At 42.9% G+C, this 20250-nt stretch overlaps 1 protein-coding gene across 2 annotated transcripts in view; it reads left to right on the forward strand.

Annotated features, from left to right (window-relative positions):
• Nucleotides 1-1546: 1546 nt before the first annotated feature.
• Nucleotides 1547-20250, forward strand: part of Nr2c1 (nuclear receptor subfamily 2 group C member 1) — a 48391-nt gene continuing 29687 nt past the window's right edge. For both annotated transcript variants that reach the window (XM_021647843.2, XM_060377935.1), the window contains exons 1-5: nt 1547-1683; nt 10014-10086; nt 16628-16819; nt 18063-18141; nt 19608-19787. In XM_021647843.2, the coding sequence (XP_021503518.1) occupies nt 10033-10086; nt 16628-16819; nt 18063-18141; nt 19608-19787 (505 nt within the window). In that variant the 5' untranslated portion in view covers nt 1547-1683; nt 10014-10032. The remainder of the gene's footprint in view (nt 1684-10013; nt 10087-16627; nt 16820-18062; nt 18142-19607; nt 19788-20250) is intronic.

Consider the following 20250-nt stretch of genomic DNA (forward strand, 5'->3'; position numbering starts at 1 on the left):
ACAGTTATTCTACTTAGGGCAAAAAGAGTTTATTCTCCTCCCCCCACCCCCACCCCACATACCCCCGCTAACTTGGGTTTCTGCTCTGAGTCTGGCTGCTTTTCTACAATGCTTATTTAGACACAAAGGAAACTTCCAGATTTCCTCAAAGTCTAACCACATATTACTTAGAAGGCAACTCAGCGCCTCCTGCCACAGGTGACCACTGTCAGAAGGTGATGTTCCATTAGTGAGCTTTTGTTTTGCAAATCTTTATTGGCTAGCAGGAACTGCTAACTGTCGTCTAGCAAAATGAACCAAAAGCAGCCCTTAGGAACACAACGTACCCAGTCATCATTGTATTCCTGCTCTTTACTGAAAACAGCCAGGTAAAGTTTGCAGTGACTTTTTCCTTACCTTGTCCTATTGCTGGGAAGTTCTGTGGGATTGGGTTATACCTGGACTGTAGGCGTTCCAGCTCTGCTTAGGCAGGCGGAAAGGTTTCCCCAACAGTAGCACTACAGCTCTTCTGGGAAAGGTATCCTGGCAGGGTCTCGGGGTCAAGTCACGAGCAGGGTGTTTCCAGGTCTTTTACCTTACACAGACTTGTTGGCACTTTTCTCTGGTGAACTAATAGAGTATATGTTACAAAGTCCAGTTTTCCAGAGATGAAAGACATCTATCCCAAACCACTTAGGTTTATTATTTCTCAATCAAAACTTTATTTATGGGGCAGGAGAGATGGCTTCAGCAGTTAAGAGCCTTGGCTGCCCTTGTAGAAGACCCAGGTTCAATTCCCAGCATCCACATGGCCACTCACAACCATCTGTAACTTCACATCCAGAGGATCTGATGGCCCCCACCTGCCCCAGACACACCTGTGGTACACAGGCATGCATGCAAGTAAAACACCTATATAAATGAAAAAAAAAAGTTAATCCTACAGCACTGGAGAGGGGGCAGGAGGATCACAAGTTAGACCAGTCTAAGATCTGACAGTGCCAGTTTCAAAAGACTCCTCCTCTTCCTCCTCCTCCTTCTTCTTCCTTCTTTTCTTCTTCCTCATCTCCTTGTCCCTCCTCTTTTTTTTTTTCAACATTTTTACTTTTAGTATAAGGTATTTGGCCTGCACATATGTTTGTGCACCAGAAGAGGGCACCAAATCCAATGGAACTAAAGTTACGGGAGGTTGTGACCACCAGGCATGTGGGTGCTGGCAATCAAACCGAGTTCTCTGGAGGACCAGCAAGTACTCCTAACCATTGTTCCATCTCTCCAGCCCTCGGCTCTCGTTGATTTCTACTTACTGTGTCTTGTCTGAGCACTTGGGTGCACGTGCCCGCGGAGGCCTGGCGTCGGAGTTGCAGGTGTTTTAAGAACAGGGTGCTACCCTCTCAGGGCATCGGGTGGACAGGCAGCTGCGGCGGCCGTCTTCCTCCACACCTGCAGGGGGCAATCGACTTCCAGAGCCGCCGCTGGACTCCGGGGGCCCTCGGCTTCACCCAGGGAACGTCACCGCGGCTGGCCGCTTCTCCACCGCGCCAACGCGCAGGCGCCAAGAGCACCGCGCACAACCGAGCCGAGGGTGGGGTCACGAACTCTGACCCCCACCCCCAAACACGCAAACCCAGAAAGCTCCCCTGTACCCTAGACCTCGGCTCCCCCTCGCCTTCAGCTCTCTCCAGCCCAGCGGCCGCCGCGGAGGTAAGTCGACTGCGGGGCGGCCCAGCCGCCAAGCGTAGCGGCCCAGGCGCCCATTCCCCCGTATCCGAGCTCCGGGACCAGAGTGCCCCGCGGGAGCGCACTGCCCGAGGCCCGGGGAATCAGGGCGGGGACGGAGATCTTCCACCCGCAGGGAACGCTTCCCCCGCCCCGGGGCTTGCGCGCGTGGTGGGTGCAGCTGCGGGGCGCGGGACCGGCGGGCCATGCACCCTGGGGCTACGGGATGCTGGCGGCCGGCTTGAGTCTTCCTGCACGGAGAGGGCGAGCAGCCGCTGCGGTTGCATCTAGGAGGAAAGGTGGCCTAAGTTATTTCATGCACTAGGGCGCATCAAAGCTTCCGAGTAGCCCTTTTGTTAAGACCCTGCCTCCAGTTCCTGCAAGGTAGCATCTTGTGTGATATTGCCAGGTTGTCTGTAACGGACCCTTAGGTCAGCCTAAGGTGGAAAGGACGGGGGAAAAAAAACAAACCTTGACGTTAAATTCTTTTAGGGCTTTTCCCACCCTCTGGAAGTTGCAAGTATGCCTTAGACTTTGAGGGAGTGTCTAAACTATCTGCTTGATTTGAAAACTGTCTGCTTGATTACCCGGTTGGGTGATTGTTTTTAAACTTTATGTGTCCACTTTAGCAAATTTGGGAAGAGGTTATTGATCTGTTGTAATCAAACTGCAAAGATGAAAAGGAAATCGCTTTGGGAGGGTGTCTTAGGAACTGTAAGTTATGGGACAGCAATTCAGTTAAGTTAGGAGAGATCCAAGGAGGGTGAGAAAAGTAAGAGTGCATTGTGGACCATTCAATACTGAGAAAGAACGCGCTGTGGGAGCCAGGTTGGTGACGAATGTCTGTAACCCCAGCACTCAGGAGGCCAAGGAACCAAAGATCGCCTGAGTTCCCAGCCAAACTGGCTTAGAAACCATATATTGAAACCCAAGAAGACTTATAGAAGATAAAGGAAAGGTGGTATTTGTATCATCATGTGCAGTAACCTTTTGTTGTGCATCTTGAGCCTTTGGATACAGTGTAAGTTTTCCAGTTGCGGTCATTCCAGAGGCCTGTAGTTAAAGGGTGGCTGTAACCAGAGTTCGCATTTCCAGGTCAGAGCGTCAGTACTGTTCCCTTCATGGCGTCCGAACTCTATTTTCAAAAGCTGTTTTAAAGTTGCTTTTATTGTCATTAAAGAAGATACTTGTATCCATTACAGACAAAAACAAACAAACAAAAAAAAACATATGGTGTCAATAAATGTAACTGATTTCATCATTGTGTGTAACACACAAAGTTGAAAGGTTTTGAAGCAGAGGAATCCAAGGCAACAAACCCTAAATATCTACTGTGGGTGTGGTGAAGTGTGTAATTCCTACCCCAGTGAGACCTCAGTGTGTGCACACATGAACGTGTGCTCGAATACACATGAGCACCTGCATTCGTGTGTGCTCAACCTTTTAAAACCATCTCTAGAAAAATGGGCCTCTGTTTGAAATTTTGGGGAATTAATTGAAGTCTGTTCTTGAATCCCAGTTAACTCTTTTTATATACAGTATACACTGGACCATTCAGGAATCGTGGCTAAAATGGAATTTGAACTGTCTCAGAAGTCAGAATAAGTGAGGCAGGAGGTTGAAATGCTATATTGAGGGTGTTGTTTTCCGTTTCTGTTCAGTGTGATAAACTGCTAAAACTTTACCTCTGGGATTCTGAAGTAGGGAATTCCTTGGTCTGGCTATGTGTTTTGCAAACCTTTATAATTCATATAGCATTGGGCTGTAAAGGCATATAAACTTGTGATTTTCTGTTTCTGCGGAGAGTAATCTCCCATCAGATTTTCAGAAAAAAATAACATGTGTATGGGTGTTTTGTCTGCATATACATCTGTGTAACCGGGTGTACAATGCCTTCAGGGGCCAGACGAGGGTATCAAATCCTCTGGACTTAGGGTTATGGAAGGCTTGTTAGGGAGCCACCATATGGATAGAGGAACCAAACTTAACTATTACAAAGGACAAGTGCTCTTAACCCTTTCCTGCCTGTGAGGTTATTTTCAATTAAAAATCCCTCTACTGTAAACATTTCTAAAGAACCAGTTTACACCCTGTTTTTCCATGTTAGATGTTTTTTAGTAAAACTTTCAATTTTATCTTTTAACATAAATATATTCCAGTTACTTCCCCGAAGCAGCATGTTTAAATCATTGAAAAAAACTTTTTTAATCTGACATGTAACTGTTTTGAGATCCATAAATCGTTATGGAAAAAAAAAAAAAAAAGAACCAAATTGGTTTTCTGCTCCATCCAAGATAGAAGTTCATCCTTCAACATGAGTAGCCTCCAAACTTGACTATCTTGAGAGCCACCCTCGTGTCCTGAGAGGCTTCTGCAAGCGGAATCTGCTTGCCAGCATTGGGAAACAGAGAAGAGCACAGCTCTCTAAGGAGCAGCACTGCCTGCCGGGCACAACTGACTTGATGCTTCTCTGCTGCAGCCCCCTCTTGGTGGGTCAGTCAGTGAATGAACAGACATCTGTTTCCGCAAACTTTGACCTCTGCTCCCAGCCAACATTCTCCCGTACACTTTCTCCAACAGCATCTATGCAGAAACCTAACGAGAGCTTTTAGCCGTGAACCTTCATTTGAAAAACCCATTGGTGTGAAGATCAATGACTTCCGAGCTTGTGTGCCCTGCAGTTTTTCAAATATGCTTCCTTCCTGAACAACCGTGCCGTGTTAGAAATACTCGTGGCATGAAACTGAATTACAAACTTTGGCTTCCCTTAAACCTGGTAATAAACTCATGGAACTGGTCACATTAACTCTGGAAATTCTGTTGGAAATTCTTCAATAAAGAAGCCTTATAAATGTCACCCCTAGTTCTGTTTCCTTAGCGGACCCTGACTATGGAATCCCATCTCCCATGAGCCGTGCTAGTGTTTTAATCGTAGCACACATACCCACTGTATGTGTAACACACAGTTTTTGCAATTTAATAAGAATCTTTGTAGGATACAAATAAATGGTTTTCACTGATGGTAACTACTTTTCAGAGTTTTGTTTTTTTTTTCTCTCCCTTTATTTGGAGAGTGTTAAGAACATTCAAAATACCCTTTTGGTTTATTGCAGTGTGTTGCCTACTTATTATTACGGTGTCAGTTCAGCTTGGGCTCTCTGCAGCCAAAGCCTCATTAGAAATCAGGCTGAGGGGCTTTTATTTATTTTTCACATCATCACAATTATTAGAAATAAACCTATATTGCAAAGATGATTTGACTTATTTTTTTTTCTTCTTATCAATTTGAATGTTCTACTACCTGGCTGGGAAGAGGTAGACAATTATCCATAACTGAAAAACTGTTTTCTGCTAACATTCAAATGAATATTGTGTACAACTTTTAAAATAAATGCTAGCGTTAATTTATGAAATTAGATTTGTGGTTAATTTTTTTAATGTTGTTTATACCTGGGCAGTGGTGGTGCACACCTTTAATCTCAGCACTCGGGAGGCAGACGCAGGCAGAGCTCTGAGTTTGAAGCCAGCCTGGTCTACAGAGTGAGCTCCGGTATAGCCAGATCTCCAAAGAAACCCTGCCTCAAACAAACAAACGAGGGAGGGTGGGATGCTATTTGTTTCCACAAACACATACTCGCACACACAGACACAGTAGTGAGGGTTGAGGAATATTATTCAAGGACTTTTGTCTTGCTGCTACTGAACATTTAGTTTCTGGAAAAGGACAAGCGCAAGGCCTGCACAGATACAAGACAAACAGTTACCAGCACAGACTGGGGAGTGGGCACAGGCTCCCACCCATGAACAAGACACTATCTCCAATGGATACCCACTAGCAAAGGAGAAATAGGTTTTCTCCAGTGGAGTCTCGCTGGGTACATTAACCACACCTCGGGCAGGCCCCATGCCCACACAAAACGAACTCAGTGGTATTTTTGTAGACTTTGCCTCATTTCACTTTGGCACTTTTTATCTTAGGACCTTTTATTTGCTTATTTTGATTTCCACTTTTGTGGGGTTTTATGTGTGTGGTTTTTTCTTCGTTTTAAAAAGAGAAGAAATAATATAAAGTTGGGTGGGTAGGGAGGTGAGGAGGCATTAGAAGATGGGAAAACATGATCAAAATATATCGAGCATGCTGGTGCACACCTTTAATCCCAACACTCGGGAGGCAAAAATAGATGGATCTCTAACTTCAAAGCCAGCCTGGTCTACAGCAGGAGTTCCAGAACAGCGAGAAAAGCCCTGTCTTGAAAAACCTATACATACATACTTATTTTCAATAAAAAATTTTAATCATATCTGTATACGTTGAGGGGTATGCATGTAAGTGCAGGTCTCTGTGGAGACCAGAAGAAGGTGTCGGATCACAGGAGCTAGAGTTACAGGCAGTTGTGAGTTACCTGGTGTGGGTGCTTGGAACTGAACCCTGATCTTCTGCCAGAACAGTGAGTGCATGCTGGTAACTGAGCCATCTCTCCAGACCCGATAACAGCAGTTTTTAAAATCCTGCAATAATTTATACAACCCAGAAACATAATCATTTTATTTTCCATTGCTGTGACAACCATAATGAAGGCAGCTTATACAGAAAGCATTTAATTTGGGTGTTCACCGTTTCGGAGGCCTAAAGTCTGACCATCTGGTGGGGAGTATTGCATGGTCCTGCGTGGTGTCTAGGAGTTTAGATGTAAAGACAGCAGCCAGAAGGCAGAGAGAGTGTGAGAGCTACCTGGAGATTGCACTGGTTTCTCAGTGCACCTCTTCCAACACCACATCTGCTGCTCTTTTGAAAACAGCTCCGCCGCCTGGGAACCAGGGATTCAAACATGGGCCTATGGGGGCCATTTTTCTTCCAACTACCACAATACTAATTTGATAATTAGATGCTGAAAAGAGCTGATAGGAAAAACATTTGAAAATCTTTTTATAATAGTTACAAATAATTACATAATGGTTTTATGTAATTAAACCATTATGTTTCTAATGGGGGAAAGAAATTTCATAGCACTCAGTAGTCTGAGCTGAGGTGTTTCAGGCAGAGTTCACAGTGTCGTGTGTTATAAAAGCATGCATAGTACAAAATGCACATATTCTGAGTTTTTTATAAAAGGTCTCAGTGCATGGCTCCATACAGCACGGTGGTCCTGTGCTGCCAGCAACACGTTGGATTTACTCTATATTTGATTTTCAATTGATTTTTGGTTATTACACACTTAAAAACCTTCCAGTGTTGCCAGATTTGTGTTGAGTCCTCTGGTGACCCATGCATGACCTTTTATAGACTAGGGATCCATAGTTTAAACAACTGAGTTGTTTGTTTGTTTGTTTGTTGTTAATTCAGTCATTTCTGTGGAAAGGGTGAAGATAAGAAGTCATGGGGATTGTGTCCAAGAGAGAACAAGGTTCAGAGCTCTGAAGGAGTAAAGGGAGCAGCATCATTACGCTTTTGAAATTTAATGTTATTTAATCTGTCTGGGTATTTTGCCTGCACGTATGCCTGTGTACTGTATACATGTATCGTGCCTACAGAGACCAGAAGAGGGTGTCGGACCCCCTAGAACTGGAGTTACAGACAATTGTGAGCCACCATGTGGATGCTGGAAATCAAGCCCAGGTCCTCAGGAAGAGCAGCCATAGCTCTCAACCACTGAGCCTTCTCTCCAGCCCCCCCGTCCTCATGCTTTTTGCTTTCTACTTCAGGCTAATAAAAATACATAACCCTTCAGTGACTAATTTAGTTATTGATGAGGTTCTCGTAGGTCTTCCTCTGTTTGTGTTCGTCTGTGTCCTGTTGCTCACTTAGCGTTTTGTTCATTTTGCTAACTTCCATTAGCTACAGGTCTATTTTCACTTACAGCCACTTTTTAACTTCTCAAAGAGATGGTGTCGACTGTCTTATTTCTGAAGAAACGGCCTCAGGTTAAGTGGCTGAAGGATATTACATAATAAATTGTGCATTTAATAGCTTTTACAGTTGGGATTACAATTCTGAGTTCTGGCAGTCTGTAACAGGCTGACCATGAACTTGAAACTCTGACTCAGCCTCAAGTGCTGAGAGTGTAAGCAACTGAAATTTTTTAATCTGCAATGGCAAATTGCTGTTCCGAGGAGGTAGACTACTCTAAGCCACCACCAGTCTGTGCACTGTGTTTGAACTTGTTTGCAATCCCAATACACAGGTAGAGGCAGGAGGGATAGGGGTTCATGGTCATCCTCAGCTACATAGCAAGTTCAAAGCCAGCCAGAGCTACTTGGGACCCTGCCTTTAAAAAAAAAAAATTAAAACAGGAGTCAGGCCAGATGGCTCAACAGTTAGAGCACTGGCTGCTGTCCCAGGGCACTTACTGGAAACCCAGTGAGTTTCCAGCACTCACTCACTGCTACCTGTAACTTCATCTCCAAGGTCTCTGACACCCTTTTCTGGCTCCCTGTTACCTTCAAACCTGTGTACAAACTTACATATATACACATAAATAAAAAATTTTTTTAAAGAAAAATGCCTCTTTTGTCTCATTTTCAATGCAGTCTTGAGCACATACATTGATCAGGATTGTGTGACATGGAGGGTGATGAGAAAAGCCATCGTCAAGAATGGGGAAGCGTGATAAACAGCAGGAATTAGGAGTATGTACAGCTAGAATGTAGAGTTTAACAAATGACAGCCCAAATCCCGTAGATTAAACCAGGCTGTGAGGAATATTGAGAAGATGGCTAACAATAAATCTGTTTGATTTTTCTGAAAAGTAGTGAAGTACAGCCTGGGGACATGGCTTGTAGGCAGAGACGGGCATTACCGGGACCAGCTGCCTTCCAACCTAGCCAACAAAACGTGAGCCCCAGCTTCAGGGGGAGACCCCACTTCAAAGGAATATACAGAGTGGATAGAGGACACTACTGTCCTGGTCAGGCATCCATACATGAACATGTACACACATACACATGTGCACAAATAAATTAAAATTTAAAGATAGTGAAGTTACCGCCAGATGAGCCATGTTGGACTTGAGGTCGAGATGCTTGAAGACTATATAATCGTCGTTTGGCTGCCCCCAAGGACAGGAAAGGAAAACACTTAGTGTAAACCTTGGCAGGCGGCAGTGTTGAAACAGAAGTTGCCAAACGACAAATGACTAAAGTCATCAAAAACTGGGCTTGAAAGGGAGAGCTGCTCTTGTTTCGTGTGCCTGCTGCTTTGCTGTTCCCGAGAACTGAGCTTGGGCCTCTTCTGGCATGCTGGGCAAGCATTCTGCTGTGGAACTCTCTCCCGCTCAGTAGTGTTTACAGGAAGGTAAAGGAACGGTGGTTTAGAAAGACAGAATTCCCGGTGACACAGGAAATCAAACAGCTCTGTTCAGGGTTCTAGACCGCTGGCAGCACTTTGGTGATGTGTTACCTGCTATAGCCTGGCCCTTCCAGCCGTGGGCTTCTTACTCTGTTTACAGTGGGGACATTTTGCTTTGGGCCAGTAATGTCATATTGCTAAGTCTACAGCTTGGTAGGACTACAGGTAACACGCCCCCACAGCCTGCACACCGCCTTCCAGCACCGAGGGCTGGCCGGCAGGGAAGAACCTTCAAGCCTAGCTCCAGGCTGGTTTCTATTATGTCCTGTGACCAAAGACCGTGGCGTCTTCAGCAGCAGGATCTTCCCGTCTACTTTTCATGGGCACCTAACAGCAGTGCCAAGTGCTTGTATTGTCTGTGGACCTCAGAGACCTTCCTGAACAATAAGCTTGCAGGAAGCCTACTCCAGGTACTGGGGTGTTCCTAAGACGGCATGTGGCGTGTAGGAGCAGCCTCACTGACCCACACAGGTACAATAGCTTGTTAAAGCAGGTCCGTCAGCGTATACAGAAGCAGAATGTTCACATGAACCCCCAGCATGTCACCTTCATCAGCGGACAGGGTTCAGCGTTGCTAGCACGTGGCAAATCCTGTTTTGTCTAGTCCAGCGGATCTCAACCTGTGGATCATGACCCTGTGGGGGATCAAACAACCCTTTCACGGGGGTCACATATCAGATATCCTGCCTATCAGATATTTACGTCATGATTCCTAACAGTAGCAAAATTAGAGTTATGAAAGTAGCAACAAAAATAATTTCCTGTTTGGGGGGTCACTACAGCAGGAGTTGCTGTGTGGACAGTCGAAGTGTTAGGAAGGTGGAGAACCACTGCTCTAGTTTCTCTCACTATCTTCACTGGATTATTTTAAAGAAAATCTTAGGCAGTGGATAATTTCACTTACAAACTCTTCAGTACATATTTTATGTGCATCATTGTAAAAAGGCTCTTTTTTTTTCATCTTTGGCAGATATTTTGACAGTTAGGTCATGGCGACCATAGAAGAAATTGCACATCAAATTATTGAACAACAGATGGGTGAGGTATGTCTAGTTTACAATTCATTTGCTGACCTACCAGACTTTCATTCTTCGTGCTAAATGTTTATATTAGGTTTTGGAAGTACCAGAGTGAAAGAAAGCCAAGCTTTCAATTAGCTTTTCTATGCAGGAAGTAGTTAAATAATTGCCAGGGAATATGATAAGTACTGTGATTTTGATGTATATGGTACTGTAGAACACACATACACAAGAAATTTATAACAATAAAAAATGAATGAAAAGCTAATGAAGAGTTAGGAATAGGAGGGAATCTGATCAGAGGATGTTATTTAGGGGTGAGAAAAAGCTGGGACCAGCCTTAAATGACTATATCCTCTTTTCAGCAAAAAGTAACCATGATATGGCATATGTTTTTAGGATGTATTTAGGACATTGTTAATTTTGACTCTGGACTATTTTGACCACGTCAGGCATGTTTCTGGTTTTGGTTTCTCAATTCAGGGTTTCTCTGTATAGCCCTGGCTATCCTGGAATTCACTCTGTAGAGCAGGCCAGCCTCAGACTCATGGAAATCCCCCTGGTTTTGCCTCTGGAGTGCTAGAATTAAAGGCATGCACCACCACTGCCCGGCTGACATGGTTATTTTTCACATGATTAAAAATGTTGCGCACATCAGGCCTCAGAAGCAGGCCTCAGAAAGCACAACACCATCTCGTTAGTAACCTTCTCTGGCCTCCATATTGTAGGAAAGAGAGGAGGACCCTTCTACAAAGTAGCACCCACTAGAAGCCAGTCTCAGGGACCGGGGCAATGGCTCATCCAGATACAGGCACTTCCAATGAAGCCTGATGACCTGGGGTCAATCCCCAGAACCTATATGGTGAAGAGGAAAAAAGCCAACTCTCAAAGGTGTCCTCTCACTCCACTGTGGAGTGTAGGCACGCGCGCGCACTCATGCACGCCCACGCATGTAAATGTAACACACCTAAAAATAAAAAAACAGGCACAAAACAAATCTGTAGTATGGTACAGGGTAATCGGCTTAAGGTCTGATAGTTTCCACAGTGTGGCTAATTATGGCAAGGTGTCTATTGACTGGGATCAGACCTTTAAGATGGCTTAGCAAGCAGAGGTGCATGCTGAGCAAACCTGGTGACCTGAGCTCAAACCCCGAGGTCCACAGAAAGGTGGAATGAAAGAAACAGCTCCACAGGGGTGCTGTCAGAACCCTCAGACCTCCACATAGGTGCGGTCTCTCTCTCGCTCTCTCTCACACACACACACACAGACACACACACACCTGTCATATATACACATGCCATGCACACACACATAGTAAGAAGAAGAAGAAAAAATAACTAAGATAGTTTATGTTGAAAGCACAAAACAAATATTCTCTTAGTTCAATCAAGTTGTATCATAACCAAACTACAACATAGTTAAGATTTGACTACCTCATATAAGTAAATCTTACGTAGTAGTGCTGATAGTGAAATAAAAAAAAAAAATAGTTAAAGCTTCCCTAGGTTATTAGTACCTATAAAAAAAAATATTGACTTGCCAGGCTACTGGCTCATGCCTGTAATCCAAAACCCCATGAGGTAGAGGCAGAAGGATCTCAAATTCAAGGTCAGACTAGGTATAAATAATGGTGAACAGATAATTAATTTTAAGAAAAAGATAAAGATGTTTATGACTTTATAAGAGAAAATCTCTATTTCTTGAGAGCTCTCCCTGCCCTGCTCTGGATTCTCCCTTTGTACATAACCTAACTCCTGATTCCACGCTGCAGATAACCTTGTCTATTAAATCTCCTATTCCACACTGCGGAACACTTTGTATCAAACACAACTCCTGATTCCACACTGTAGACAGTTTTGTGCATACCATAACTCCTGTTCCCGCACTGTGATGGCTTTGTATATGACAGCTGCTTCCACAGATGAACTTTGCAAAGCTACTTGTCCTGTTTTGGTGTAGTAGTGGTTAACAGTTTCCACAATTCAAAGTGCTATTAAAATACCCCATTCCTTTCCATACTATCGATGTGAGGCTGGGTTTTCTTTTTAAATTTGAACCAAGAAGAAAATATTCTAATAGATAAATGAAGAGACAGATAGGAACTTACGACTTTATTAAGTCACACATTAAAAGAGTTCATGGAAATGTAAAATACCACTACTTTTACTCCTACGTGTTTACTGGAGAAATAAACTGAGCTTTCATAAAAAGTTATTTTCTGTTAGTATGTGAATTATTTTTTAAATGAATAAAGGGTTTTTAATTATCTTAGAAATTTTATTATACCTCCCCAAGCCCCAGTTTCTTCATTTTATTCCCACAGGACAGCCAGGGTAGAGCTAGAACGTGGCCCCCAGCGTATAACAGATCTGTCCCAGAAGCCCACTGGTTTACAAATAGGTGATCAGTCATGGACGCAAATGAAGGTTCCCCGGGCCTGGGCCTGGGCCTGGGCAGGGGTTGGGGGAACTTGGCCTGAGCACATATTTGTGGGTCTGATAAAGCAAGTCATGTCCTTCTGTCCTTCTGTCACCAGGGGCTCTTCCATAGGATTAAACAGTTTGGCCCTGCAGTCCTTCTAGCCGGTGAGAAACTTGGTAAAGTTCCACTTGAGAATGGCATTTCTTAGCTTGCCCCTCCCCTTGGGCTGGACCACCTCTGCCACCAATACAGGTGTTTCCGTTCTCATTGCTCTTGATAAGTGTTAGGGCCCTGGGGGGAAGACTTTCTCAATGCAAGTGTTACAGTTCATAAGTGAAAAGTATCCTGGCAGTCAGGAGCCCAGGCATCCCACACAGGCACACCACACCTCACCACAAACCTCACCCAAGAGATTTATTGGGAGGGAAAAACTCAGGAGGATGACTGCCTCTGCTCAGGAGAGAAGCATCAGAGAAGTGAGCAAAAGGCAGGCTTTATATGGGGTTCTTGGGAGTCAGGCCTCCCAGGGTGGCCTGGGATTGGAGGGATTATGTGGCCTGCTCTTGGGGCAAGCTCAGGGATTGATGGGATTTTGTGGTCTGATCTTAAAGGTCAGAGATTGGTGGGATTTCTTGCTTAGGGATTAGTAATCCCCCACCCCTTGGCCCTGGTCTTTGTGTTGGGGTCAAGTCAGGGTCAGGGTGATCTTACCCTTGGCCCTGTTCTCAGGGTCAAGTCAGGGTCAGGGTGTTCTTTCCTTGACCTTTTACCCTACAAATATCAAATTGGACCTGATAGCTAACTCCTAACTTTTTTAGTATAGAAAGTTCTGGAGACCTGAGAATTGCTTACCTAATTACAGTTCTCCATTGAAGACCAAGTTTATTGTTTTTCTTTTCAATTATTTTGTTACACTGCAGTAAACACTCTTTCAGTAATCTAATGTTTCTCCTTTTTTGGTTTTTTGAGATGAGGTTTCTCTGTACAGCTGTCCTGGACTCTTGTAGACCAGGCTGGCTTTGAACTCATAGAGATCTGCCTGCCTCTGCCTCTGCCTCTGCCTCTGCCTCTCAGAGTGCTGGGATTACAGGCGTGTGCCACTGTGCCAGTTTCTGATCTAATGTTTCAATACAGTGACCATTAGATCATGTACCTAATTCTCTTTTCTAAAAACTAAGTGAACATTAGACTTTTAGTCACAATAAGTATTGTTGAAACAAACAATCCGAAATAGAACATACAACAACTTAAAACATTCCGTGCTGGCTGGCTTTATGTCAACCTGATTAAGCTAGAGTCATTTTAGAAGAGAAAACCTTATTTGAGAAAATTTCCCCACCAAATTGGCCTGTGGACAAGTCTGCAGCTTCTTGATTGAAGACTGATGTGGGAAGGTGGTGTTACCCGGGCTAATGGTCCCGGATGCTATGAGATGACAGACGGCTAAGCAAGCCAGGAGGAACATACCAGTAAGTCTGGATCCTCTATGGCCTCTGCTTCGGTTCCTGCCTCCAGGTTCCTGCCCTCCAGGTTCCTGCCCTCCAGGTTCCTGCCATGCAGGTTCCTGCCTCCAGGTTCCTGCCCTCCAGGTTCCTGCCATGCTTGAGTGTCTGCCACAACTTCTTTCCATGAGACAGTGATGTGAAAATATAAACTGTAATAAACCCTTTCCTCTCTGGCTTGCTTTTCTTTTTCTTTTTTTAAGCATGTTATTAATTATTTATTTTATGTATATGAGTGCTCTAACTGCATGTACAGTAACTCTCCTCATGCCAGGAGAGCACATCAGACCCCAGTGTAGATGGTTATGAGCCACCATGTGGTTGCTGGGAACTGAACTCAGGACCTCTGGAAGAGCAGACAGTGCTCTTAAATGCTGAGCCATCTCTCCAGCCCCCTCTAGCTTGCCTTTCATCACAGCAATTGAAACCCTAAGACACATGGTAACATCTGTTACAAATGAACTGGTTCAAAGACAAATCCTGTAGGATTAGTAGCCTCTGGAATTAGTAGAAATAACCTGTGGAAAATATTATTCAGAACATGAAAAAACAAAAGCAAAACAAAACAAAAACTATGCAGAAAAAAATAGGACATGGTAGAAATAATGCTCATCAAAGCAAATGATACAATTTGCTATAGATAAAAACTTCACTGGACATTTAGAACCTATTTTCAAATTTTGCACATAAAATAATTTCAGAAAAGTAAAAGTAGAAAAAATTGAAACAAGTTTGAAAATAGGGTCAAAGATTAAATCAGCTTAATAAAGTTTATTTTAGGAAATATTTGATTTGTAACAAATATTGTCATTGTTGAGATAGCTGCTCTCTCATTCATGAATTTACTCTGCAGTAGACTATCCTGTCAGAGCAGAAGTCACTTTTGTCCTCACTGCTCAGGCCAGTTTCGTAATCACTCTTGACTAACCTCAGAACCGTCAGCACACCCTGAGAAGTGCCTACCTAATCCGATGGCATTCTTTTTCACTGTCAACATGGCCATGGCCCTGTTTCCTGCCATTGCCGCTGGCCATATATGCAGGTGTATCATCTTGATAGTTTCAACATTGTTTCCTGTCCCTTAATTTTACTTTTATACATTTCAAGTCTTCTTCATACTAAATCTAAAAGATCTTTTTTTTTCCCCAAAGTGAGATCAGCCACTGTGCTCCAAACCCTAAAGCATTGGTTCTCACCCTGTGGGTCTCGACCCCTTTATCTCCTGCATATCAGATATTTATATTACGATTCGCAACGGTAGTGAAATTGGGGCTCTGAGAGTTAGGGGTAGTAGCCACGGAGATAACTTTATGGTTGGGAGTCACTGCAATAGGAAGAACTGTACCCCAGGGCCACAGTGTGGGGCGGTTGAGAACCGCTGCTCTACGGTATACCTTTTTTACAAGGTGGGTGATTAAGATTCCGTGGGTCCTCTGAATCCCCACGTTACCTGCCCTCAGCCATTTCAGATTCCCGTCGCCCGCTATAGCCTGTGTTTCACTGTCTGTCCTCACAAGACTCTCGCTGTGATTTGTGCCTCAGATATGTAAAACATATTCCCTAATTCCCCAGAGCCACCTTGTGTGTTGTTTCCTGTGTCTGGGATGCTCTGTAGGTCTAATGCTGGCTGTGTTTTTTCATTCAGATCTCTGTGTGTGTATATTTTATATATACATTATATATATTATATTATATATTATATTATATATATTATTATATATTATATAATATATATAACTCATTAAAGAGTTTCTCGCTTCACCGTCTCTCCTTTTGCCTCTTTCACCTTCCTTTGCTTTGTTTCTTCCTCAGCACTTAGGATAGCTACAATACTGGTTAGTTATCTGTCTTTCCCCACTAAATGGAGGTTTCATAAGGGCAAAGATTTTCTGCTTTTCACTGATGTATCCAAGGACCTCAGGACATATCTTGCCTTAAGTGAGTGGTTGTCAGCCTTCCTCATGCTGCGACCGTTTAATACAGTTCCTCATGCTGTGGTGACCCCAACCATAACATTATTTTCATTACTGCTTCATAATTGTAGTTTTGTTACTGTTAAGAACTGTGATGTAAATATCTGTGCTTCCTGATGATTCTTAGGTGACCCCTGTAAAAGGGTCATTCAGTTGTGCGCCACAGGTTGAGAACTGCTGGTTCTGAAATGTCGTGAAAGAAGAAAGAAATCAAAATAGCGAGGTCAAATAATCTTGCCTTTATAAATTTCACACATGCTTACTTCTGTCAGAATTTCATTACAAGTAGAGCTGCCATCAAAAAGGTGTATGACTGGCTTTTCTAGCTTGGCTTTGAGGTTAAAATTGACTCATTTAAAGAAAAGAAAAGCACACTCAGGAAGGCTGAGGCAAGTGGATCTCCATGAGTTCAAGGCCAGCCTGGTCTACAGAGTGAGTCCAGGACAACCAAGGTTACACAGAGAAACCCTGTCTCTTAAAACCAAACCAGAAAAGAAAGAAAACAAAAGCCAGGTGTGATAGCACAGCCCTGTTCTCCAGCAGTCAGGACGCTGAGGCAGCTGGTCATGGGTTCAAGGCCAGTCCTCTACATGGCCAGACCGGTCTCATAAAGCAAACAGATATGATTGAGTTGAATCGGTTATTAATGTGTCGTGGTTGTGTTAGATTGTTACAGATCAGACTGGACAGAAAATCCAGCTCGTGACAGCACTTGACCATGGCACACAGGGCAAGCAGTTCATCCTGGCAAGTCATGAGGGCTCCACCCCAGGGAGAGTTTTCCTCACAGCTCCAGACGCAGCGGGTGTCAACCAGGTGTTTTTTACAACTCCTGATCTGTCTGCATCACACCTCCAGGTAAATAATGGTTTTAAAAAAAAAAAAGTCTTTTATATAAGGAAACAATTCACTAAGACTGATGGAAAAGTAAATCTGAAAGAAGAAACTACAGTTCTTTGTAGCATCCTAATAGCTGTACCTAGTGATGAGCTCTTGATACAAAGTAAAAGGCTTAGTAGTTACCCAATGCCACCTCACCTAGGCTCACTAATGGCCAATTATGTGGTATCTCTGTAGCAGTCATGTTTGTATAATTATAATTAATGACATCGATAACATTTATTTACAACTTTCTTTAAAAAAAAATCCACAACTATCTTTTTATGCTAGCACCTTTGGGTTTGGAGGGAAAAGGGCTCATTTGTTTGACGTAGGGTCTCACTGTGTGTCCAGGCTTCTTTGAACTCAAAGACCCTTGTACCCTAGCCTCCCAAGTGCTTGCATGGCAGGTGTACATCATCGTGTCAGCTTTATTTTATGCTCTTGCCGTATCATTCCATTTGGAAAGGTTTTGAACTGTCAAAGACAAATGTCATGGAAGGTCTTAGAACTTTTAGAATAATGAGACATATTCCGTATGAGTAATATCAGTGTGTATGAGGGGCTTATGTTTAAAAACACTAATGTATTTGTGCGTTGAGCTTTTTAAAGATTTATTTCATATGTAGTGTGTACCTGAGGATATGTGCATGTACATCATGTATGTAGGTGCGTGTGGAGGCCAGAGGAAGACCTCAGTCATTGAAACTGCACTTACAGATTGGCTGTGAACTACCTGATGTGGGTGCTGGGAATCAAACCCACGTCCTCTGTAAGAGCAGCAAGTGCTCTTAAGCCACTGGATCACACCATCAGTTGCGTTTGGGGGTTTTGAGAAAGAATCTCACTGTGTATCCCTGGCTGGACCGGAGCTCACTCAGTAGACTTGAATTCACAAAGACCCACCTGCCTGCCCCTCCCTCCTCACAGTGCTAGGATCAAAGGTTTGTGCCATCGAAGCGCACACCTTTTGGTTTCTTAAGGAGTTGTTGTCATTGCTATGGAGCAAGTAAAAAGACACTTGTAGTTTTGCCTGTGTGTGAAAGAAGGCAAGCAGTTATGCTAGCCTTAAGCTATAGCCATAGTAACAGGACTCTTAGGTGAAGAGGAATTTACGTCCACATAGGAAGTAGCTCTGACCCTGTATTCTTTCACTGTTGGACAGTATGACTTAACTAATGTTGGACAGCATCAGTTAATAATGTTTTCCTTCTTTTAAAAGCTCTTAACAGAAAATTCTCCTGACCAGGGACCAAATAAAGTTTTTGATCTTTGTGTAGTATGTGGAGACAAAGCATCAGGTATGATTAAATGTAATTCTGTATGTGTTACATTATTTAAGTAAGTGCTACTCAACTGTGTTCCTTCTAAAATTAAAAAAATAAATAGAAGAATATGTTGTCTTTATGCTTCGTATTTGTGGCCTATAAAACTTCACTTTTCTCCCTCTGTTTTTTGTTTCGCTTTATTTTCTCTTCAGTGTCATTTAATTTGATTTATAATAGTATAAGATACTTATTTTGGTTTCACTGTTTGGAAGTAAACACAAAAGAGTTTTAAATGTAAAAATTAAATTTCCCAAAGGAATCATTGGAAAGTGAGTTGTGGTCTTTAGTAATACATTATACTGTACTGTACTGTTAACCTGCTCTAGGCACGCAGAGCAGACCGGCCCGAAGCTGCTTTGCTTCTGTGAGCAGATGCGCTTTGCCAGGGAAGCAGAAGCAGGGCTCTAAGACTGGAGTGGGCTCTTCTCAGAGCTGGTTTGAAGTACTTAGAGATAAGTCGTTTTAGTTCTGACCATTGCTTACTTCCTGTCAGAAATACAGACTCATGCTGGGCACATAAAGTGCAGCTGTCAGTGGGCCCAACCTGTTTGTTACTTTTTTTTGAAATTTCATTACAAAAACCTCCATGAGAAGTTTTCCTTGAGTATGTGTAATTTGTTAATATTATACTAAATAAATGGTTGGTGAAATAACAAATTAATCAAAATGTAATCTATGTATGAGCAGCTTGCCTTGCTGTGTGTGTGTGTGTGTGTGTGTGTGTGTGTGTGTGCGCGCGCGTGCGCCTGATACCTGTGGAGGCTAGAAGAAGGTGTCAAATCCTCTAGAACTAGAGTTACAGACAGTAACTGAAGATGGGTGCGAGGAATTGATCCTGCCCCCTCTGTAAGAGCAGTGAGTGCTCTTAACCAGAGCCATCTCTCTCGCCACAGACTGTAACAGCTTGTGTAAGAAGTTTTAACAGTAGAACTCAGAAAGAAAGTTATGCTATCTCAGTACTAGATAACACTTTTCTTTTTTCTGGAGTGCACAGCCGTAATATTAAGACACCTGTTACAGCCAAGGGTGCAGGTCGGGGGTTGGGTGCTTGGCTAGTGTTTACAGGTGTTGTATTTAATCCTCAGCAGGAGGAGACTGAACAAAACACTGCTATACATGACGGAACTATAGTTTATAAGTTTTCTCAAGAGTTAAAATTTTTAATGTGCATAATAAAAATTTTGATGATGGTTTTATATTTTTTTCCTAAATTTTCTAACATTTTTAATATTATGTTATAAAATGTAAAACACTAGATCATTAACCTTACTACAGGATATGGCTGTTTAATTCTCTACGTAAATAAATCCTTAAAAAAAATTGCCAGAAGCTCAAAGTCACGATTTCATTTTATATGTTGTTGTTGTAATAAAAAAACTGATGAACTTAGTTCACTTCTAATCTACGGTATTTTTCCATTTTCTTAAATACCTCTATAGGACGTCATTATGGAGCAATAACTTGTGAAGGCTGCAAAGGTTTTTTTAAAAGAAGCATCCGAAAAAATCTAGTATATTCGTGTCGAGGATCAAAAGACTGTATTATTAATAAACACCACCGAAACCGCTGTCAGTACTGCAGGTTACAGAGATGCATTGCGTTTGGAATGAAACAAGACTGTATGTACTTGCAATAAAGGAGTAATGCTTTTAAGAAGTCAGTGAACTGGCAGTGTATACACGTTAGCGTATTTAAGCAGCTCAAGATAATGGCGTCTTAGTTACTTTTCTATCACTGGGATTAAATGTCATGACAAAAGGAAGTAAAGGAAGAAGAAGCGTATTTGGGTTTATGATCCCGGAAGGGGAGAAGGCAGAACCAGGAAGTGGGCCGATCACATCTGAGCCCAGACAGAAAGTGGAGTGAGGGCATAAGCCCTCAAAATTCACTCACGCCAGCATCCTTCCAGCAAGGCTATTCCTGTTCAAACTGTGACATGTGCCTCTTAATTCATAGTCCAACTAAAATTAAGTATATACATATGTATTTATTATTTAATAAATAAATATTTTTGATTACTCGTGTGACAAGCACATATTTCCAGTTGGCACTAAGCACCCAAATGATTTTTGTAAGTTGTCT

Source organism: Meriones unguiculatus, chromosome 2 (assembly GCF_030254825.1).
Source record: "Meriones unguiculatus strain TT.TT164.6M chromosome 2, Bangor_MerUng_6.1, whole genome shotgun sequence".
NCBI lineage: Eukaryota > Metazoa > Chordata > Mammalia > Rodentia > Muridae > Meriones > Meriones unguiculatus.